At 36.9% G+C, this 23268-nt stretch overlaps 6 protein-coding genes across 8 annotated transcripts; 1 reads left to right on the top strand and 5 right to left on the bottom strand.

Annotated features, from left to right (window-relative positions):
* Positions 1–1215: 1215 nt before the first annotated feature.
* On the bottom strand, positions 1216–3255 carry LOC145228918 (threonylcarbamoyl-AMP synthase-like). The gene is made up of 2 exons (XM_080094133.1): positions 2943–3255; positions 1216–2531 (listed from the first exon to the last, which is right to left on the bottom strand). The coding sequence occupies exons 1-2, from the start codon at positions 3139–3141 to the stop codon at positions 1693–1695; spliced, it is 1038 nt and encodes a 345-aa protein (XP_079950259.1). The 5' UTR covers positions 3142–3255; the 3' UTR covers positions 1216–1692.
* Positions 3256–3283: 28 nt separating this feature from the next.
* On the top strand, positions 3284–5089 carry LOC145228919 (uncharacterized). 2 transcript variants are annotated; one of them, XM_080094135.1, is made up of 4 exons: positions 3284–3985; positions 4304–4589; positions 4657–4955; positions 5011–5089. In XM_080094135.1, the coding sequence occupies exons 1-3, from the start codon at positions 3328–3330 to the stop codon at positions 4745–4747; spliced, it is 1035 nt and encodes a 344-aa protein (XP_079950261.1). In that variant the 5' UTR covers positions 3284–3327; the 3' UTR covers positions 4748–4955; positions 5011–5089. The 2 variants fall into 2 exon arrangements, with proteins under 2 accessions (XP_079950261.1, XP_079950260.1); XM_080094134.1 differs by having other exon boundaries at positions 4301–4589.
* A 43-nt stretch (positions 5090–5132) lies between these two features.
* LOC145228917 (uncharacterized) lies at positions 5133–8246 on the bottom strand. The gene is made up of 12 exons (XM_080094132.1): positions 8163–8246; positions 7847–8007; positions 7654–7765; positions 7494–7587; positions 7375–7429; positions 7114–7300; positions 6923–7040; positions 6718–6846; positions 6119–6234; positions 5880–6051; positions 5620–5817; positions 5133–5563 (listed from the first exon to the last, which is right to left on the bottom strand). The coding sequence occupies exons 2-12, from the start codon at positions 7956–7958 to the stop codon at positions 5510–5512; spliced, it is 1347 nt and encodes a 448-aa protein (XP_079950258.1). The 5' UTR covers positions 7959–8007; positions 8163–8246; the 3' UTR covers positions 5133–5509.
* A 360-nt stretch (positions 8247–8606) lies between these two features.
* Positions 8607–11676, bottom strand: LOC145228921 (NEDD8-conjugating enzyme Ubc12-like). Its single transcript, XM_080094136.1, has 4 exons — positions 11331–11676; positions 10511–10644; positions 9986–10153; positions 8607–9792 (listed from the first exon to the last, which is right to left on the bottom strand). The coding sequence occupies exons 1-4, from the start codon at positions 11425–11427 to the stop codon at positions 9649–9651; spliced, it is 543 nt and encodes a 180-aa protein (XP_079950262.1). The 5' UTR covers positions 11428–11676; the 3' UTR covers positions 8607–9648.
* Positions 11677–14357: 2681 nt separating this feature from the next.
* On the bottom strand, positions 14358–15404 carry LOC145228116 (general transcription factor II-I repeat domain-containing protein 2-like). The gene has a single exon (XM_080093109.1). The coding sequence runs from the start codon at positions 15402–15404 to the stop codon at positions 14358–14360; it is 1047 nt and encodes a 348-aa protein (XP_079949235.1).
* Positions 15405–18767: 3363 nt separating this feature from the next.
* LOC145227550 (apoptosis inhibitor 5-like) lies at positions 18768–23229 on the bottom strand. Of its 2 annotated transcripts, none has more exons than XM_080092398.1 (12): positions 23044–23229; positions 22800–22961; positions 22566–22731; positions 22015–22211; positions 21334–21594; positions 20961–21077; positions 20482–20660; positions 20269–20422; positions 20084–20158; positions 19936–19958; positions 19518–19624; positions 18768–19449 (listed from the first exon to the last, which is right to left on the bottom strand). In XM_080092398.1, exons 1-12 carry the CDS (start codon positions 23113–23115, stop codon positions 19367–19369), a joined length of 1596 nt encoding a protein of 531 aa, XP_079948524.1. In that variant the 5' UTR covers positions 23116–23229; the 3' UTR covers positions 18768–19366. The 2 variants fall into 2 exon arrangements, with proteins under 2 accessions (XP_079948524.1, XP_079948525.1); XM_080092399.1 differs by having other exon boundaries at positions 20269–20427; positions 20487–20660.
* Between the last annotated feature and the right edge of the window lie 39 nt (positions 23230–23268).

Raw genomic sequence — 23268 nt, 5'->3', positions numbered from 1 at the left:
ATTCCAGGAAACGGCAAGCTGCAAACGTCTGAAAGTTGTGTTTTGAGTATTTCTGCCAAATACATTTCAATAATTTAAACTGCAATGAGAACTTTTTCCAAACACGAAAAACTTGATTTGAAAAAGTTTAATGCGTATGTACGTTTGCAGACTATTTGTTTCCTGTCGATTGATACTTTGTTTGTTGTTAATGTCGGTTTTCTGAACCAAATTATGCTATTCCTGCAGCTGGTCATATCGGGTTGGTGCCAATTTGTAACAGGTTGAACCAAATCTAAATCATATCGACGCATTATAAGACGCATAATTATTTTAAACCTAATAGTTCTATGTCATTTAATCGACGTATCTCAATAAAAAATAAAAATAAAAAAAAAAAAATAAAAAAACGATTTGGCAGCCTTACTATTGTTATGCTTTGAATCTAGCCAAGTTGTTTGCCGGATTCGACTCAAGATTTACCGATTTTAACAACTCCTTGAAGTGACGTTGTGGAACAGAGTCATTACCGCGCCCGTTTTTTTTATTTTATTTTTTCACGATGTTCGAACCCAGAACACTCCCGGGGACGAATCCCGATCAGTTTTTTATGTCTGTATATGGGTCAGCGCGCAACCGTTCGGCCAAGTTCCTGCCCCGCGCCCGTTCACACGGAAAAAAATCTTAATTTTACTCAGTGAGTCATCTAACGGCCGAAATAAAAGGCAAACACCGCCACCGGACTGGAGTCGTTTCCAGATGACCTAAAACCAGGGAGTCGAACCGGAACTGAACCCGCGAACCGGTTTGAGCGGTTCATTTCATTAAACCCAAACCCGAACCGCTAATTACGATTTTCTAAAAACCCGAACCGGAGTTGAACCCGAACCGTCTGTTTTATATTTATAGGGCGTGTCAAAAATAACACTGCACGGTCAAAATTTTTTTGGAGTTTGATAAGGCCAGTTGATGGGCAGAATTAATTTAAAGCGAATATCCGAACCGGTTTAAAAACCGTAAACCGGCCGCGCACGTACACACCTCGCCCCCGCAAATTTGTGCCATCCGATTGTGGTTCGGCCTCGGATTTCAAGAAACTGCTACCAAGACACTACCCAAAGCATTGTATACAAATTCAATCCCGCACAGTTGTAACTATATTTATCTCAAAATCAATTTACGGCCGCCTGTACATGTATTTTAGCATACATGTTCTGGGCTACATAAACTCGAGACCGCAGTTAGTGCTTTATTCGATTGGCGGTTATTCTACAAAGTTTGTGTTTTATTTTTGACAAAGGAATGCAACATAAAAAATATACCCGAGCAAATGAGCAAAGAAACATAAGATGTATTGTATGTGTATGAACATGGCAAATCAGTTTTGTACTATATCAAACACATGTTACAGAAAAAATTGTGCAAAGCAGGTTACAAGTTTGAGTTGCACTGAAAATTAATCAAAATTTTTGTTGCATTGAACAAGTTTAATAGATCATGTAAACTTAATTAAAAAACACTACAGATAATGTTAAAAAACTGCCTAAAACCAAACAGAAATTCCAACTGTTAAAAAATGAAAACAAACTTGAGTTTTTGCACAAAAGGGAAAAAGGCATAGGCACAAGCAAGGTGAGGCAAATAAAGTCTAGTTAAACATGCCACTGTACAAAATCATAAAACAGTTGAGCAATACATTTTAAAAAGCAAAATTTATACAACAAGCTTCAATTCCCATTTATCTTGCAAGGTATGGACAGTTTGATCATACGCACATCCTGCTCTTAAGATTTTAAAAGAGGAACCATCCTGTAATATTTGAATCACTGTGGAGCCTTCCTTGGCGTAATTTAATTGTTTGTTAACATACTTTTGTCCAACTTCTCCTCCATCCACAACGGCATCAAGCCTTGGCCAAAGTACCTTGAAATCATTGATACAAAGTGAAGTTTCCTCTCCACTTATGTTTGCAGATGTCAAAGCTAAAGGTTCTCGAAGGCGGTTAGTCAAGTTGTGGATAAAATCATAGTCTGGTACCCGGACTCCAACCAATGATGTTTTAGGATTAAGGTTTGTGTTTAAACCAGGTCCCCTTTCGGTCACAACTGTGACAGGTCCAGGAAGAAGATCGTTTAGCAACTGTTGCAATATACTTGGAGAGTTAGGTCTTAGTTGTGACATGTTATCATCTAATTTTTTTGACACTGAATCCCTTAAACCTTGAGGAAAGCGGGTCCATTGACAGACATCATATGCTTCACCAACACATATAGCAATTGGTTTCAGAGAGTTCCTCTCCTTGAGTGCATAAAGTTTTTCAACTGCTTCTGTGGATTGTGCCAAACAAGCAAGGCCATAAACGGTATCTGTGGGTACACCAATAATTCCTCCTTTGTGTAGTATAGTTACCAATTGTTCTATTACATCGGAGTTGTCATTTTTCTCACTCAACTCAAAGAATTTTGTTTCTGGTTTAATGGTTTTTGCTGGAATTTCTGAACCATCCATGGTGTCTTTATTAGAGTTGGTAAAGATTGATGCCATCATTTTTCCTAAAAGATAATGTAAACATTAAGTGTTTCATCAGTTAAGCCACCACACAGTACAGGAAGTAGGAAGATAACTTCCCAAACAAGATGAAAACTATTTGAAACCAAACACGTTATTCAAACTCTATTTTCAATATAAAACAATGGGGGTCTGTTTAATCACATTTGGTGGGTTTCAACTTTCAAGACTCATGAGTTTACAAACACTACACATATTTTTGTCGCACCTTTTCTTGTTCAGATATAATGAGAAACTTAAATAATTATTCAGGTTCATTGGATTTTATGTAAGTATTGTTAGTAATGTTACTGTCGACCAAATGACTATTAACGGACACATCAGTTATAATGAGCATTGGGGTGCACTATATGCAAGTAACAAATCATGTCATCAATCAACCTATATATGCGAACCTGAATGTTGAGACTTAAATGGACGAAATGAAGTTGATTTCTGCAAAACGTATGTCCAGTAAATACCAATCCTATTATGCATTCGCCCTTCGAGTAACCTATGATGTATAGGTTTTTTAAGCAGCAATACAACAACAGCAACTAGCTCCAGCAGCACAACAGTCAACAGCACACGTGTGAACTTTTTGACGTCAATCATCCGTTAAATTTAGTGCTGTTTGTGACGTCACACAGATTTCACCTGTGTTTCAAATTTTGAGGCCAGCCAGCAGCAAGAAACGCAAAAATATTAGCGACTGTCAAACAAGGGGCAAAATTTGCTATGTTATCTGCAGTTTTCGATCTTCTTGCTACAGAACAAAACCATTCTTTTAAAAATGGAAGGATGATACGGGAAGCGGAATTACTGGAGAAGAAAAAAGACTTTTTGAACAAACATGATTTCGCGTCATTGACTCGAAATCTGATGCAAAATTCAAACGAAGTAACTTATAAAAATATCAAAAGCCGCCGAAGTGGCAAAACACACAAGCGACAGACAACTTCAAAAAGAGTATTTTCTGGATCGGTCCCAAAATGGATTGAACACAAGAAAGCTGTTTCCTGCACAAACATTGTTATGGATGATGTGAATGTTAATGATGGTGGCGAACCAAAAAAATGCGGGCCGTGCAGGGCGGATAAATGTTGTCTTGAGGGTCAGGATAAACGTAACGTCGTCAAACAAAGTAAAAGAAAAGATAAGGCAGACGTCTCCAGACCGCATAAAAAGAAAGCAGGCCGCAAGTTTAACAAAACAGCAGGAAATATAAATGCTCTGGAGAAAGGACTTGGCTTGGACACATCTACACGTAGTACATTTGAGATTTTGGATGAAAGCTTTGTGAACAATATCCGAGGCGATGAAAATATCCAACAAACAATTACCAAAGAGGATGTAGTTATGTTTGGAAATTCTTCAGATAATGATACAGGTCAAACTTCAACAGGGCCTCGGCAAACTGATAACAAAAACTTAGGCCATCTCTCTTCAAGTGTTGAAGGTAAGTTATTAGACTAATTCACCAGCTCAAGACCCAGATACCATCAACCACAATATGAATATTTTTCCGAACTATTCTCGATGAGTTTCTCAAACCTTTTTAACGGAGCCCGAAAAAACGTTTTGTGAAAGTCTCACATCGCCTTATTATTCACTATAGCAATTAAACGGTTAGGTATTCTTACTTTTAGCCTAGTTTAAAACGGGCTATATTGGGATTGATATCGATCAAACAGTTCATTTATTTTAAAACCTACTGAAGATGATGAATCAGTGTCCTAATTTCGACTGTTGGATGATTTGAAACTATTTCCAGAAGTGGATGAAACAAAAGAAAATTATTTGCGTCTTGAAAGCACGCCTTCCAATCCAATCCTGTCAAACGAAGCACCGCAAAAGAGCACGAGCGCCACACATGCTGAAGAAACCCTGCGACAAAACAAATCCGAAAATATATCTTCAGACAATGTGGAAGTTAAGGTTACGAACGTGTTGCTCGATGGTGCACGATCTTTTACCCATCCTTTGACGTCCAATGTATCCTCACAGACCACTATTGCAACATTTTTAAACCAGGATTTGGCTGCCCCTTCTGTGTTCGTGAGGTAGGTAGGCCTATAGTTTTTGTGTTGGTAAAAAGCGGGGTTGTTTTTTCCCTAATCTGGCTTATAGCAGCCACATCCTACCGAAAGACTCGCCAGAAACCAACACAGACTTGTTCCCTACCAACGAGATCGGTAAAACACCGTTGCCAGTTAAGTAAATACCATTACCAGTAAACGAAACACCATTGCCGGTTACAAGTTCGCCTTCTAACCATTCGGCAACAGAAAGCGCAGTTCATTCGAAGGCCGTTTCTGAAACTACACAAGTGACCCTCACACGGACTGCACAGCAGGGATGGAAAAAGAAGTTGACTGTTATCAATACCTGTATTTTGGTTTTGCTGACTGCAGCAATGGCTTACATTGGTAAGTAGCTTCTGTTTTGCAAATTACGAGATTTTTAACCAGTTGGTTGTTTTAGCATATGAAATCATCGGCATTCAATTGCTACTACAGGATATGAAACAAGACGCTTCTCCAAGTGGCGATTCTCAGTAAATTCGTACACGTTGAACAAACACCAAGCACTGAATCAAACAAAAATACAGCAAAAACCATGTATTGTTAAGGCATTTTACAAAAAATGCTGTAAATTAACAAACAGACAAACGCTAATAAATATTTGAACTAGGGCAGATTGGTAATGTACCACTACAACATTTCCTAAGGTTTTGTGCACATTTCATTTCACTGTCAGGGCTTTCTTAAGTCATTTTCAGTCAAAAAAGAATAACAATTTGATAACAGAGAAAAAAGCAGCACAATTTGAAGATGCAAAAACATTCAGAAGTATTGCATGCAAAATTGAAACAAAGAGGCAGTGCAAGTCACTGTGAATTTTTTACCACCACATTCAAATGTAAACCAAAAAAGTAAATTGAATTTTGTAGATTTTGTAATGAAATAAAGCTCCCTTATCATCATAAATCATATGCGGCCACACTCTGTTGGAGGTACTCCTTATACAACACTTCCTGCAAAAAATAAATTGCTTTGAACAAACAAGACATTTTTTTTATACCACAGTTACCTTTTGCTGTTTAACATGCGTCTGAACATATTTTCTATTCTCAAGTAAGGACCGCTTGTATTTTCTGGACAAAGTCGGTAATGTTGAAGCAACTAGTTTTGCTGCTACAAAAAGTGTTATGGTCAGCAATACAAGAAATGCAACAAAATGCCAAAAATAACCATCTGGTACTGCAGACCAAACAGCTGAAATTGGTGCCTGTAAAGATGGTGTTGTTAAAAATATTCCAACACATGTAACGTTTTGGTTACTGTTCATACTGTGTAAGATTTCAATGCTTCCGCAGCAGAATTTCCAAAAGTTGATACTAAAGTTTCATTCGGAATGCGTGCCACCATAACATTAGCCAAAAATGCCAGGGGAAGAAAAAGAGAGATGGAACCAAACAAAAGTCCTTTCCCTTTGGCTTTCAAATTGTATGAACATGCTTCACTGCAAGAAAAGTAAATAATTGTAACAATTGTTTTAGTTATCAGGATACATAACTACATAAACATACTTATCCTCTTGAATCATTTTGTCAATTCTATTGGCAATATCAGTGCAGTCCTTTTCCAGGGTATTAAGAGTGTTTTGGATTGTAGAGTTGATTGTTTTTTCAATTTCTTTGCAAACCTGTAGTTACAAAAGAAAAAACAACTAGAAAGGTGGATTTTATCTACTTTGCCAATTTATATCTTTTCTGACCTGCTATTATGATTGTTTTTTTTGCAAGCAAAAACGAATGGGTCCCCACATATATGCATGTGCCAATCAGTAATATTAATATGACAAGAATATTTTTATAACCCAAAACAAGTCAGCAGAAAGCATTAACTCAAACTTTACATTTTGACTTATTTTCTTTTTCCATAATTATTATTTTACCAAAGTAGTGTAATAAACAGGTAAAAGTACTACCATTCCTCTGAGAATTCGCAAGTTGCAATGTGTTTATGGTAACAAACATGTGTGTAAATTTGAAGAGTTTTAAAGCACTCTATCTGGACCAAACCGTTGTAACAAGCCAACATCAGACAGAGAAAAAAATATAGATGAAATCATTGCATATATAGAAATGAGAAGCATTAAAAGTTGCAAGTTTCAAAATGCACCTACATTTTCTATTTGGTTTACGCATTGACTCTGCTTTCCCATGGTAGGTACATAAATTGTTGGCATGTCAAATCCAGTTCTGTTTAAATTTTGACGCTTACAAAGTTCTTGAACAATCTGCATCATGACCCTCTGTAAAACAAGACAAACTCCTACCAGTGATTAAGTTAACAACACGGCATACATTATTAAAATAAGATCAAATTACCTGTCTGTCATTTTCTTGTCCTGCTTCATCTGCCTTGCTTAAGTAAAACTTCATTATGTCAGCATTGTTTTCACTCAAATGCTCAACTATGTTTAGTGTCCGCTTGCAGAGGGCTTGTCTGATGAAATAATTTTTGTTCATTTGATATGACATATAAATACATATTTGAAAGTAAACAGACTCTTTCTTACCCGATTGGATCAAAAAATACAAAAACCAAGTCAGCAATTTGTTCACCAATCCACAGGATGGCTTTATTAACATCAAATGGATATTTCATGTCACCATCAACAAGACCAGGAGTGTCAATAAACATTACTAAGTTGAACTTTTTCTGTTTTGAAGTTGTGATTTCAGTGCCAATATAATCCATAACACCTAAACCAATTACAAAATTGTGCATTACAATCGAAATATCACCTGTAATGAAACAATACTGTTGTAAAAGCTACCTCCAATTTCTTGCAAAGGTTGAAGATGTGGGTATAAATGCATAGTTGCATTTCCCTGCAGTATAAAAAGTAAAATATTAAAATGGAACAATATTTTGGTGTGCCAACCATGTATTTACAGTTAAAGATTCTCGTTTCTTGCCACTGGTAACAATAGTAAATCCTTGGGTTTCAATTGCAACCCCTGTCCTTTGCACATGTTCTTCTATGTACCTAAAACACAATAATTTTTGGTATTTATAATCGCCCAAAATCACCACAAAAACTTTAGTCACACACCAGTTTATAAATGTACTTTTTCCAGCAGAATGATTGCCAATAAGGAGCACAGTAATCTTTTTCCTGGGTGCCAAAAGATGAATGCCAACTTCTTCAGCGATTGCGATTAAGCCTGGAAAACAATTTACATTAGTATACAGTTTATAACAAACATTTCATGCTCAAAATGCAAAATATTTTGCTCTAATCTTACCCTTTTTTTCTTCGATATATAGTTGATGGCATTCGCGTAAAATCTTTTCATTTGTTGAATATTCTATTTTAGCTGCTTCATTTAGCCGGGATTTGCCCTTCAACGATGACATGCTGTTGATTATGTTTTACCACAAATATGCTACAGAAACAAAATAACACCTGCAATACAAACCATGTTAATATTTGGGTATTTACCATATTTTTGACGATTATTATTTGGAACATTTTAACTTCATGTGATATATTATACTCGTATTATATTCTCATGAACTGCCGAATTAGTATTACTACAATACCAATACAAAAATACTCACGTAGAAAAATTGCCTCACAAAAAAATTAGTTGCTTATCTTGCTTTATCGTGTGTGCTATGTAAATGCCACGTTTACCTATCCCTTCAAAACAAAACTTGCTGAATTTACTTTTTCTTGTTCCGCGATAGCACAGAAAGAATAGTACGATTGAGCTATAAAATACCCCAAACCAATATTATAACCGATTTTTTTTATCATCGGGATAGCGGATGTTAGTGTGATTACGAATCACGAACGATGACGACGCTATTCGTAATTGCTATGGTTTACCGCTTCCGATAGATGTCGCAAAAGATTTGGTTTATCCACGTAGTACCTCTTCCTCTCGCTTCTCTTAAATTCGTATCAATACAAAAAAAGGTCACAACTTTTAATAGGAGAATAAATTTAAATGCAACGCAAACGCAATACTGCTGTTTCTAGCAAAAATTATCACACCGGCATCAACCAATAGTTTTTATTTTTCTCAATTCTTCACATAGAACATGGGCGCACAACTAAAATGGGAGGATATCTGACGAATTCTGGTCCCGTGCCGCATCATTTTTTGCGTAGTTGTTTTTTCGTAAAGAAAACTTATTTTGCGAATCATTTACTAAATTATACAATTATCATTTGTTACATAACATGGGAAAAAACTAAGAAATGTATTACACTGACAATATAAAGGCATTTCATGAACTTTTTTGTCATTGCAATTTAACACATTGTGGCGCGCCATTTTTAAACCATTGAAGAGCCCAATTTGACTTGCAGCCATTGTGTTGTGCATCATTGACATCAAACAAATTTCCATCACCAACATGAAATTATGTATATGGGTAAAGAAAAACATTTACAGGTTATTCATAAGATATGTTAGAAGAAAGATCTGCTTTTGAAATGAACCAGAAAATCAGCCTACACACATAAAAATATATTTTACAACCAAGTTGCATGTGCATGAATATTTGAGCCAACTTTATCAACACTTTTGAACAACCAAGCAATTAAAAAAAAACTTGTACGGGGTGAGTCTTTATGAAGGAAAATCTACTCACACCATACTTCATGGCAGACTCCCATTTAGCTAATTTGACATGTGGCACAAAAAACATTTGAGCCATTTAAAACGATGTATCACTAAAAATGCTCACAGTTAGGGCTATTAGGGTCGGGAGAAGGTTTCATTCGGAATTCAATAAAACTAGCAATAGAACTTAATTTCTAATGTAAAATTTTCAAAACTTCAATCCTAACCCTAACCCTAACCCTCTTCAGCAGCTAAGCTCTTTGCACCACATATCAAAAATTAGCTACATTTGGGTCTGTCATGAGATATGGTGTTAGTTGCTCTACCCTTTATTAAAGCTAATTGAATTTTCAAAATCAACAACCCACATAAAACAGAACAACAGATCCATTGCAACTATGTAAGGACAACATGAATGGCAACATTGCCAACTGCCATGATGCATGTGTGTATACGCTGCAAGGAAATGTTTATTATTTAATTAAACATTTCTCAAAATATACATTTCCAACATATCCTCCTCTCATTGAGCGATTGACATTTTGTTCAAATTGTCTTTTGTTGGTACTTAAAACTTCAGCAGCTTCCTTGTTAAGAGGGTCTTCAGGATTTGGTTCCTGGGCAAATTTATGACATAATGGAAAGATGTGTAAATCTATACTATTCATTAAATTTTTGTTTTGTCAAATTTAATTGAAAAGCTTATATTTTACCAATGATATCATTGTTATACAGTAGTACACATTAAAAAAACATTTTGTATGACCACAAATTCATGTGCATATATTTGTCAGTTACATACTTACTTACCAAAAATAAATACTGTATGCCATATATTACAGCATTTATTGTTAGGACTGGTTTCCAATCCTCTCTCAAAATGTTTAAACAAACATTCCCTTCAAGATCAATGTTGGGGTGATAAACCATAGTCTCGCATTTCACCTTTGGAGCTTCATGTGGATAATTTAATCCCACCTACAAACCAAAATGGAAATTTATAGTGTGTCATTAACTCTTTACACGCGTTGAATGCAAACATGTCGGATTAGGCATCAAGACTGCTTGAGATTTTCACCGACAAAAACGAGAGAAGCGGTTTGACGGAACGGTTTCCAATCAGTTTTAAGCACCCATGTAAACAGGGCTATTGTCACTTAAATGTCAAACTATTTGAAATGTTTTTTACTGACATATATACTAACTTACTGATTTTTTACTTGGAATAAAACAACATCAATTATAAAACACGATTTACTACTAACTTAATTTACTTTATTTGACTAACTTTCAACAAAAACAAACAGTTATATATATCCAAATTTTTTTATACACCTTAAACGAAAAGGAAAACCTTCCTCCTCTGTAATATCCCTCATCAGGAGATATGATAAGCTTAAAATTTAATAAATCGTCAGGGTCTGGGAATTTAGTAATGCATGTTTTGGGCAGCTGCAAGTCATTCATATCTAAAAACAAAATTTCACAGTTGATGTCCTGAATGTGTTATCTAAAAATAATGATTTACTTAATGATTTATCTTAATATTTAACAACAACAATACATCATTCCAATAACAGATTTATCTGCTCCCTAAACCTAGCATTTAATGTTTGGCTGTTTGCAGAGAAATATTGTGTCACTTTGGAGTAAAAGGTTAGCTGCAGTGCTTGCCAAGTCAAACAAAGGAGATAGCACAAATACACATCTTTACTAGATCGTTCCTTTAGATTAGTGATTCTCAAACGCGGCGCTCAGGGCCGCATGCGGTTTTTAACCACTCCAACCAAACCTCAGAAAACCACCAAAGATTGCTTTTTTAGCTTTCAAGGTAATGATCTTTAGTGATTTTCTCAAGGTTTTGTTTGTTTTGCGGCTCCCTACACACTTAAAAAGCTACCATTTGGCCCCGACTATAAAAAAGTTTGAGAACCACTGCTTTAGATTCATTCCATTTGCATATTTACTACATTATTTTACTGTGGCACATTGCAGTGGTTGTAGGAGTCCCCAATTTACAAAAAAAACAGGGATATAAACAATACAAATAACCAATGAACTTTTGGGTGGTGGTTAACAACAAATATAACAAACACAAAAACAAGCAGTACTAAAAAAACACGTAAAACTAAATGATCTAAATGATCAATCACACCTTTAGTAAGACGCAGTTGAGCAGCAGTTGCTTTTCGTTTTCCTCCTGTAGAAGTTTCATCCTTTTTTTGTTGTTTTAACGAAAACAATTTGATCATCTTCTTGTTTTGAATAAATTGTTTTACTATTGACTGTGGTATGGAGGTATTGGTGATAATATGCTTCAGAAGAACCAAATCCAAAGGTTAATGAGATTTTAATGTCCCATTGATCTTTGCAATAACCATTAATGTGGAACAGAGCTACCTTCTCCTTAACCAGCTATGACAACAACAGATTAACTAACAGTGTCTATGTAATGTGGTTGTTGGTATCAACTAAATAAAAACAACACTGTAATAAACACTGTAATACTGCATGTAAATGTGATTTGTTTACAGCTAACATACATTTTCAAATTTACCTAATATAGTTGAAATTACACACGACATAACTAGGTATATGCATTTTAAGCTGTACAAGTAAAAAACTACCATAAAGTCATTAATTATTTACGAAAACCAAAGACCTTTTTCAGAATATTTCACAACCTTCATAATTCATTACACTGCAACTCACAAATATATACACTTAACAGGTAATCCGTTCGGTCATAACGCTCGGAACTCTGTGTCTCAAATACATTCGTATGATCATAAATCTTGCAGAGAAAATATAACTCATATCAGCATCACAAAAACACAAACCACAACATGACAAAAACAAAACAATGCAGGAGTGACTTTATACTTGCGCACTTTTACGTAACATACAGAAAGACCAAACACAGCTCGCTTCCGCAATTTGTTTTGGATCCCCGAAATACATTGTACTTGCCTGTTTTCTGACTCGTGAGGAAGTAAATTAATGTCTACATGTTCAAATTCGTATTTTGCATTAAACAAAATTGTTCTCGGCTCACGAAACCGCAGCTTTTAATTCTGTTACACAACGGGACAGGGAACATTTTCCTCCATAAAGGACACCCAACATTTTACCTAGACTCATGTATGTAACGATCGTTTCTTATTTTTTCCGAGTAGGAGTGGCACTCGTGGTCCAAGGTAAATAATACAAACCGAAACGTAACCACAATCTGCATTTTTCACATTACATTCAAGACTTATTTCACCTAGATTCGCTTCATTGTGCATGTCAACGAAGAGCAGTTTGTGGCTTCACAGACAAGACAAAGCCATTAGATTATACGCAAACGATAAACTAATTTTTTGTTACTTGTGATGGAACAAAAAGAGCAATGCCCTGATATCAAGTAGGATTGTAGAGCCATCCATCCTCTTGCCGGACCCAATGAAATCGCTCCGTGAACCATTAAACCAGTGGTTCTCAAACTGGGGTCGTCAGGCGATTTCAGAGGGATCGCAAGAGATTGAAAGGATTTTTACAATCTTGTGTAGTATCAGATGCTGTGACTGTATAAGCAGAACTTTAGCGGGATAAAGAATTAGAAATCCTCCGACAAGAAATTGGTTCTTATAGCTTGATTTTTCAGTGACGAAAAGAGACAATTGTTCGCGCACAATGTCATTTTTTTGTTCAAATCGTGTTTGTGACGTAATTAATTGCTCTTAAAACATTCCCACGCTGGGTAATCTTGAAAAGACTGAATTCATTCCCCATGTTGTTGGGGAAATACTTTTGCAAACAATAAATTATTTTTTAGTTGTTAACTCAACAGTTTATTTTGCTGAGGTACACATTTTCGGTTTTATAAATATATTTAACTTGGACTGCGAGTGGTAAAGAAACTGAAGGAGACATTTCGTATAATTGAAACACTGTCGTCACAAAGAATGTAATGGGGATGAAAGAAAGAGAGTTTGAAACATCAACGGCATCATCTACCGATCTATAGCTATAACTTATGATCTAAACCAGGCGGTAAGCAGAAAGAAATATATTATGTAGTGATTATGCCCCTGCTTGACAGCACAGGTGAGAAACAACATTTTCATATTGCGAAATAAGTTATTTGTTTCCTACATTTCCGAATGCGCCATGCACTCAAGTAGTCCGCTGTCAAGCTGCCTGTTTTATTGCAAGTCCGATAAACCGTTTTTGTTTGATTTTTTGCAATTTTGGAACTTTGTGACTTTATTTGGTTGAATCCATTTCGCTAGGTTGACCCGATAATACTGTTCCGGGCCTTTACCCGACGGAATGCACGGTATCGGGCAAACCAGCGATACTTTTATAAACGAGTAAAATGTGCTTTAACCTGTGGTTTCCGCCACAGTACTTTGCGAAAAGTAACTTGACCCAGACTTGGACTTATTCGCCAATGCCCCACAAATGTTTCGTCTGATTCGGACATTTGCAGTTTGTCTCTTGTTTCGGAAGTACAAATGCAAACCAGTACTACAAGATTTATAATGCACTTTAAACTTTGTAAAGTTGGTCCAAAGAGTTGATTTAAAAAAAGCTTTAATGACAATTTTGTTTTGCTATTACAGGGGTGCACAACCTTTTTGCGAGCTCGGCCGCATCACGGGATTATATTTCTGTGACGGCCGCCAGTGATCTTTGTTATTTTGACGACATGTGAAACACCGGCCATATATCTAAGGCACCATGTAGGCATGTACTTAATCCCGTGTAAAATGTGATAAAACACTCCCTATATGTTCAGAGATGTCAAACTCAGAGAACCTTACTAGATAGTAGATATAATCAGCATTTGTTCCGACACAAGATTGTTGCCCACCACTTGGTAATCCTACTTTTTCTTTGTACATGGCACTGCTGTTACTGTACGCATAACGACTATTGCAAAATTTTTTATTAAGTTTTATTGAAACGGCAGAACGAATTCAAACGTTTGTAAGCAGTAGTGTGCAACTTTATATTTACAATTGCCAGGTGATGTAAATTAAACTTTTAATTTGATAAAATGCTTCATGACTTCCTTGTTCCTGTATGTCTTGACACAATCTCGCAAAATCGGGAATTTTACTTGACATCATTATCCGCAATTCCGACTCCAGATTGCTGTCTAATAGCCTGGTTCGGTATTTGCTCTTTAGGTAGGCTACTTTACTTTTGAGAATGCTGCTTCGCACACGTAAGTGCTCCCAAAGGGAACGAGAGTTTTTCTTGCTAAATCTTGAAGCTTGGGGTATTCACATGCGCCTTTCCATGTTTCAAGCAAGTTTCTCTCGTCTTTAAATTTTTTTACGAGCTGTACATTGTTCTTCAACTCCACTAGTTCCATTTGAAGATGTAACGGCGCACTCTCGGTGTCCACCAAATGTGGGTAAGCAACGAGTCTCGTTGTTTGTGAAATTTTTTCAAAATCTTTGAAACGAACGGTAAATTCATGCAACAGCCCGTCGAGAACATTAGAAAAATGATCGATGGGAATTTCGTCAACTTGTGCTTCTTTGCTGTCAACCAACGCCAGCACTTGCGGAAAATGAAAGAAATTTCTCTGTTGAAGGTGAATTTTGAAAAGGATGCATTTATCGCGAAAGTCTTGTACTTTTTTATACACAAGACAAACTGTTGTTGCTTTTCCTTGCAGACTTTGATTTAAAAAATTGACATGCGTTAAAAAATCAACTAAAAACGCAAGAGAAATGAGAAACTTAGCATCAAGCAATGGACAGTGCTTCTTTTTCAAGGAGTAAAATTCTGTTATTTCCTTGCGCAAAAGCAGAACGCGGCGAGATGTTTCTCCCTGGGACAACCAACGAACAGAAGAGTGATAGAGAATATCCTCTGCAGACGTTTTTGAGGTTAATAGTTCGCGAAATTGACGATGATGAAGAGCATTTGCACGAATAAATATAATAATACCATTTACATCCTTAAGAATGGTGTTTAATGTGACAGATTTGACACATAATACTTCCTGGTGAATTATACAGTGAAGATTAATAAGATCACTATTTCCATGCTCCTTACATACATATTCTGCAAATCTTGTCACAAAGCCTTGCTGATTACCCGTCATGGCAGGTGCACCATCTGTGCAAATACCACGAAGATTTCTCAAATCCAATTCAGAACGAAAGCAAGCATTTTTCACTGCATTAAATATGTCTTCACCACGAGTGCGAGTGGCAAGCGTTTCCATGGAGAGAAGATCCTCACACAACTCGAAGCTTGAAGAAAGGCAGCGAACAAAGATTAGCAGTTGTGCTGAGTTGTTGATGTCTGTTGATTCGTCGACAGCCAGCGCAAATAAACTTTATTGGCTGTTAACTTTTGTCTGCAGTGTGTCTTTTAACTGCAGGGAGATATCAGGTTGTCGGCGTTATATGGTAACACGCGAAAGAGGAACCGACCAATAGTCAGTTTCCTTGCCAGGATGAATGCATTTAACGACATCGAGTAGGCATTTCTTGAAGAGCTCCCCATCGGTATATAGCTTTCCAGCAACACCAAGATGATACGCCACCCTGTAGGAAGCTTCACAGCAAACATTTTGAGATTTAACGAAAGCTGATATGCAAGATGTCTGTTGACGTACACGCTTTTTTAAATTTTCCACGTATTTCTTTCTACACTCGCCTTTCAAATTTGCATAAGGGTGTGATACATGGCGGCGAAAATGCTGCTTTGCATTATCGCTTTTCACAGTCTTTACAATATGGCTGCATATTAAACAAACCATGCAGTGTGTTGAAGTCTCCATTACAAAATAATCACACTCCCATTGGGGATTAAACACTCTTTTCTCTTCTGCCAATGCTCTTTTCCGTTTCAACGCCATAAAGAACAATTTACAACTAAAACTGTACCTTTCGGTATACTTTATAACTTGCTATAACCATCCAACTGCACACAAGTTTCTCAATCTAATTCTAACAAAACCTTTCTTTGTAACTGTTTATGACGTCACTATACTATAAGATATATATTCCTACGCTCTGGGTAAACAAACCCAGCTAAACGCATGCGACGCATTGTCTGTCTCGCAACCATAGGCGCCGACTTTTCATTTTTTTCGGGTATGCCATGAGGAAAGATGAATCGGAGGCGGATTTTCCCTTCGCCAATGCGGTCGATAAACCGGCCCAGTTCCTTGCGGACTTGGTGGGAAACTGCCCCTAGAAAGGGGAGACGCATTACGACAGCATGGGTTGAATTGGCTGGAGGTTTATCGTTTATCGACCGCATTGGCGAAGGGAAAATCCGCCTCCGATTCATCTACGAGACGAACAAAATACAACGACTTTTTCCTATCAAAGAACACCAGCCAACAAGGTCTCGATCTAATGTGGTTTATCGCCTAACTTGCTCCTGCGGGGCTTCATACATCGGTCAAACCCGACGCAGTCACACGTCTGCTCGCATCTCCAAGAACACCCGACCCATCGTGTAAACTTCTCAGACCTAGACGTTTTAGGCAGCACACAACACCGATACAAATTAATGCTTCTTGAATCGCTTTTCATACAACAGCATAACCCGGAATTAAACAAAGACCAGAAATCTACACCACTCTACTTGTTTAATATCTAGCGGTCGTACTTGCCTCGGGTACACACCCTTTCCGCGTGCGTTCTTTTATCTCCGTTTAATTGCTTTTACATGTTAACTTCGTGTCGCCTTTTTTTTACCGTTGTATGTCACCCAGTTGCATGCCTTCTGTCGCTTTTATTTTTTACAACCTGATGATGACAATAGCACTTGTCGAAACGTAGTTATGTTATACACCAATATACTGGCTCTGATTTTTTTGCTCAGATTATTCAAAACCGTGAATAGTGTACCTATATTTAACATTTATTTTGTCTGTAATAACTATTACAAAAATGCTTTGTTTTTACGCAACAAAGCACATACGCTTAGCCATCAATATGATCGTTTTATACGCTTTAAAGTCGCTAGTTTTGTTTACAACGTGTCGCCTATTTAACGCATTGTATACGTGACGGAAAAGTTGAGTGTACTTCAAACGATGTCCTAAACTGCCCGAAATTTTCGACAAGCTGGCACGTTAATTTTCGTAAAAGTACCAATTGTACGTTATTAACAATAAGCGTTGTTGTTTTTGTTTTGTTTTTCGATTTAACTAGACAATCGTTGTAATGGCAGTTAGGCCAAAGGTTGGACTACATTATCATAATTTAGTTCACAGCTAATCTTTTTTATCACGCGGTTGTTAACGTATAACCCGGGCATTGGGTCCATTGCTTTTCATTATATACGTCAATGATTTGCCTAATTGCTGAAAGTATGGATCACCTTTAATGTTTGCTGATGATACGACTATAATAATAAAAGCTAAACATATAAATGACCTGGAAATAAGAGCCAATTCTGATATGGAGGCAATTTATAATTGGTTACTGGCTAACAAACTTACCCTTAACATTAGCAAAACCAAAACAATGTTATTCCGATCTGGTGGACATTTACCAGTAAATGTAGCTATTAAAGACCAAAAGCTGGAACAAGTCAAATCCTTGCTGTTTCTGGGTGTAATCTTTTCCTTTCGAACCCCACCCTCTTTCCTAACACGGGTGGTTAGTTTATAGGGCCCCCTCGACTGGTCCCACCAACGTTCCCTCCCCAGTCGTGTTAACCATCACTGCGCCAACCTCACTTTCTTGTGAGCCCCAGTCACATAACGCTTTATAATACGGTGTAGCTGCAGCGCGTTTTGGTATCATCCACCAATTGTGCCCTTTACTGTTTTGCGCTTAATAACGTTTTAACGTTGCGCAGCTATTTCCGGCTTGGTGATTGTTTTTAGTGCTATTGTGTCGCTATGTTTTCTTTCACCAAGCGAAATAAACTCAACTCAACTCAACTCACCGTTCCCCCTTCTCCTCCAAGCGAGCGCCAACACCTTCGTTTTTATTTTTTACCACCCTTTAATGTTCAAATTCCAATGCTTCTTGAAGACGTTGCAATTGTCATAATTGTAATGAATGCGAATAATTCATGGGTTGTGAAACAATAACCGCGATTGACATCGTTTGTGTTTGTTACGGAACAGTATTGGTCAAACATTTCTAAAAAGCATATAGTCTAACGCATGACTAACGTTGGTCCGATTCTCGGGTATGCGGCATACCCGTGTTCGGCGCCTATGCTCGCAACAACAAAATCTTTTGTCCTTATTTTGATTTTAAACCGCAAAAGATTTATTTCAATACCAAATCAAGAAACGGCCGCATATACATGTATTGCAATGTTGAAAAGCACGGCCGCCAAAAATACCATCTACGGCCGCAGGTGGTGCACCGCTGTGCTAGTACAATGTAGACAAGCCAGAAAATAAATGAGATTTTTAAAGTGAACAATAGTATAGGATCGCATTGAAAACAGGGTATGGTACCAATGCTTCCAGGGTTAGAAATACAAAAGTGACCCAGTCAGGATTGTAACTTAAAACCTTGTCACCACTTTGTTACTTGTGATGGAACTTAAAACCTTGTCAGCCAAATAGAACAATTGCTGCCGGAACGCATCTGATTTACCACTGTTTCAGAAAATCTTGTTTTATTGTTATATGTACACGTAAAAAAAATCACAGAAAGCTTGGGCACTGGTGCGAAGGAGCCAAACTTCTACTCCTCCACCTGCAAAAACTAATTCCACAGAAGTTAAATTCTACGACCTATTACCGTTGAAAGTGTTCAGTGCGTCTTCAGTGAGTGCACAGACACGGACAATCCAGTAGGTCCATCGAACGAAAATCTGTAAAACATACTAAACTACGTTATTCTTACCTGGGGTGCTAGTTGTTGTTGGTGACTGAGAATTTGTTTTGCCCTGTCTTGGTTGGTTGAAGTGCCGAAACATGACGCATACAACACGAAAAAAGTACAAAAGCAGGTAGAACGCCGAAAAATGCCGTGTAGGCATAGCACATTATGAAATAAACGGGACAACAAAATTCTGCTGTGTTTGTTGAACAATTTGACTCTTTTGAGCACTTTCATCTACATCAGTGGAAATCAAATAGTCAATGAAGCTGATTGCTAGATGGCATTAGGTCAGTCACGATTTGATAATAAGTTGGTGTTGGATTTTTCTGAACGATCTTCATTTGATAGTACGACTCATTGTTGTTGCCATTTTTTAAAACTTCTTTCCTCCGCTCCAACGCCTGTTTCCACCGCGGTTACCGCGACCCCTGCCACGACCGCCGAAGGCTCCACGCTCTGAAGACAAAGAATTCTATTTTGACAAAAATCGCGGCAAAACAAATCCCTAATCGACAAATACTTACGTGAAATGTTGGAGCTGTATTTCCCACCTGGAGCTCTGTAGATGGTCCTCTCTGTTTTCTTCTTCAGTTCTACACCATCACCACCTGTGCTGCTTCGTTTTCTTGCCCTGGAATACAAACTCAGTTACAAGGTTGCAGAAATTTGTGATTAGAATTGGGACCTTGCACAAAATGTGTCAGTAAAAAAATCGCTTCGCCAGATTTGCTCATTGAGACCAACTGCTTGCCAATTCCAAAGGAAGCATTAGTTAGAAAGATAGTTTTTTTTTGGAAACATTATTAATTAGAAACAAATTTGCTTTTTCTAAAATATACTCCCTTTGTGTGAGCAAAACAGCAAGGTCCCAGATCAGCCGGCTCTTTAGATCATCATTCACAATTAATTATACTTACAAGTTGAAAACAAAAGAATACTTACTTTGCTTCATCTGGCTTTGTAACCTAAAAACACAGTTGTATTTTCCGTAAGTGTTTTAAAAACAGTTGTTTTTATTGAAAACTAAATCCATAGAGTTGGGTTAACATTACAAGATCTTATGCTATGCATCTACATGTTGTTTCCTTACCGTGGTCGGAGAGGCTGGCTTTTTCCATGATACTTGTACAGTTGCTTTGTATGCTGGTGGATTGTGAAATAAGTCCTAAATTTAAAAACCAAACATTACATCATGGACTATTTGCAAGTTTAGATCTTCACTAATAATATTTAACCAAATTTCATCTTTTAATAAGAATTTTTTTTGCATAAAACCTTTATTAGTGTATTGACGTTGTTGCATGTCTTCAATGCTACAATTTTTATTTGATTCTCTGGTTCTGATCTCAGCTGTGAAGGTGATTTTCCATGAAGAGAGGCTCTTAGCTGCTTGATATAGACTTGAAGTCCACGAGCAAAGTACTGGAGCCTAAAGTAGGATTTTTGCATTGAATTTGTAACCCAAAATTTTTGTCATAAGTGACCTACCTCAGTCTAAAGTCTTTGAGACGTTCAGCTGCTTCTTCTGATGTAAGGAAATCTGCTTTGTGTTTTCCCATTTGATGAAATGCAAACATCAAACACTCCACATAGGAAAACTGCAACTTTGGATTAACTGTTATACTTCCGTTGCTTTCTGGATCATCTGGAGGTAATGGCATGTATTCCTAAAAAAACAGATCAGCAAAAAATTGGTGATAGTATCAGACCAGTGTTTTTCAACGGGTTATCATGTAGCTTTTAAATTCCAAACAGCTTGGCAAAAATCTCAGCCAATGACTTTTCAACGATCTGAATTAAGCAACCATTTGATTGTGTTCCACAACAAGCTTGAAGGCCACAAGATTTTTGTGAATCGTTATACAGGCCACAACAGCACATAGGTTGAGAAACACTGTATTAGATCATAATTTCGTAGCATTATATATTATACAACACATGATGGTTATATTGTAGCTGCAACATACCAACAATTTTTCAAAAACTGGTTCTATGCTCTCTATAATATTGGTTCCATTTCCACAGAACAATGACATTTCTGCAAGTTGTTTCATCAGTTCTAGTTTCCTGTCTTTAGGCGACGACTGAAAAGAAAAGCCATGTATAAACAAAGATGTATAACTAAAATTGGCAAACACTGCAGATATTTAATTTCAGTCATTTACTGAAAAGTTGAACCACAAATGTATAGATTGGGATAAATTTGCTTAGGGAGTTGTTGCGATGTAACACAAAACACTATAAATTGTTGAATTAAAAATGAGGTTTCTTCAACCACCAAGAAATACAGATTTTTAAAATGAGAAAGTTGATTTTAAAAACATATCTTTGCAAACTTACTTCCTTGGTGTCCTGTCCATTTGTTGCTTCTTCTTTTGTTAGAGTTGGTAAGACTTTTTGGCACAAATAATTGACAAATCGTGATGCATGCACATTGCGCGAACACAGGGGCATTGCCATTCCAACACATTGACTAATTCGGTTCACTGAGTCTGGGTCTGAAACCTTAAATTCATCCTCCAAGTTCATCTGTTCAGCAATGATATCAACCATCTGTTGTCTTCCTTGTATAGTTTGCAAATGGTGTAATGAAGCCAAACCCTAAATGGTTGAAGTTTGAAATAAAAGGTTCACTTTCCCTACATATGCTTAAACACAAATTTTCAACAGGTGTGTCAAAAATGGGTGAATGATAAGGCACCTAGACTAATTACATCACAAGCCCCAAAGCAGGGATGTACATTTGGTTTATTTCATAATAAAAACACATTCATTTTTTTGCAAATTTATAAACATAAATCAATGTTTATATAGATGTGCATTCCTCAAAAAGGACGAGAGAATATGAAATGTGATTTACATTTGTTGAATATACGTTAACTCAATGTACTAAAAATGATTAGGCACCGAAACCAAACATGTATGTCAAAACTTTTTGTTGCACATTAAAACCCTCGGTGGCTGAACTATTTGCCCATCATCATCTTAATTCTGACAAATATGAAATAAACAAGGACTTACTTGCATTAAAATTTGAAACTCATCACCAGTAACATCTTCCATTATTTTCTTTGCTTCTGCTAAAACATATTCTTCTGTTTCCTTGTTCATATCCGATTCTGAGGCTGACTTTAAACAGGTGCACAAATATTTGATTGCTTTTTCTCTCACATCTTCATCACCACCCAATATTTGAGCAAATACCCCTGATAATGTACCTGCGAAAATACAGCATTTTTGTTTTAGTATGTTTTGAGTTTTTGTTTATTTTGCATCTGAACACAATATGAAAATGATTATAAGCTATTGCTGCCAGGCGTAATATAAAGTTTATAGAGCTCTTCTGGCAAGCATTTTTATTCTGACGTCCTATACAGGACGCCTTCATCAGGGTAAACAACACTGAATGCGCGTAGTACAGTGCACGATAAACAGAGGAAAAATAATTAAAAGAATTTTACTCTGATGAAGGCGACCTGTATAGGACATTGAAACATCAGAATAAAAATACTTGCCAGAAGAGCTCTATAAACTTAATATGAAAATGATGATCAATAAATGAGAAAACATACCTTTGGCATCCAACTTAAACAAGCCATTCAAAGAGATGTTGACCACACTGACTTCAGATTCATCATCCGATGCTAATAATTGCGCCAATACATCAGCAAGTCGTGACAGATGCTGCTTGTCTGCTTTACATAGATTTGGGATTTGCTTGATAGCAGCTTTACGAATCTGCAAACACCGTGGTAAGTTTTTCAGAAGTAAAATTTAATTATGCCAGGTTTAATGGTATAAATTACCTCTGCATCCTCGTCTTCGCACAGATCTAGCAATGAGTTAATAGCTTCTTCTGCTTCATTGGGAAAATGCTTGAAAAATCGAGAAATGAACTGTGCTGCCAGACGTTTGGTAGATGCATTTCCCTTAGTGCCCTTCATAATTGTCTTGTACGCTTCAGGGTGCTGTGCAACAATATTTTAAATTTATTTGTAACATTACGTTTTTTTAGATATTGTCATTCGCAAAAGTTTCAAAAATAAAAACCTGCTTGGCATTTTCCTTGGCATCGGCAAGCTCCCCGAAGCTCTTGTAAAGTTGTTCAACATCGACTGACATTTTGCTATTAAAACAACCAACTTTTAAACATAAAACTACGCAAATTTGACTGAGGCCACGAGGTAACTGACAAGCGCGCTTCTGTTCCGGATTCTCTTAAATCAGCGACGGCATTTCCAGATCCAAGGAGAGAAAAGTAATTCTCGACCAGTA

Source organism: Phallusia mammillata, chromosome 5 (assembly GCF_965637545.1).
Source record: "Phallusia mammillata chromosome 5, kaPhaMamm4.hap1.1, whole genome shotgun sequence".
Taxonomy (NCBI): Eukaryota; Metazoa; Chordata; class Ascidiacea; order Phlebobranchia; family Ascidiidae; genus Phallusia; species Phallusia mammillata.
The sequence above is the reverse complement of the archived record's forward strand: the minus strand, read 5'-3'. Positions and strand labels throughout refer to the sequence as shown.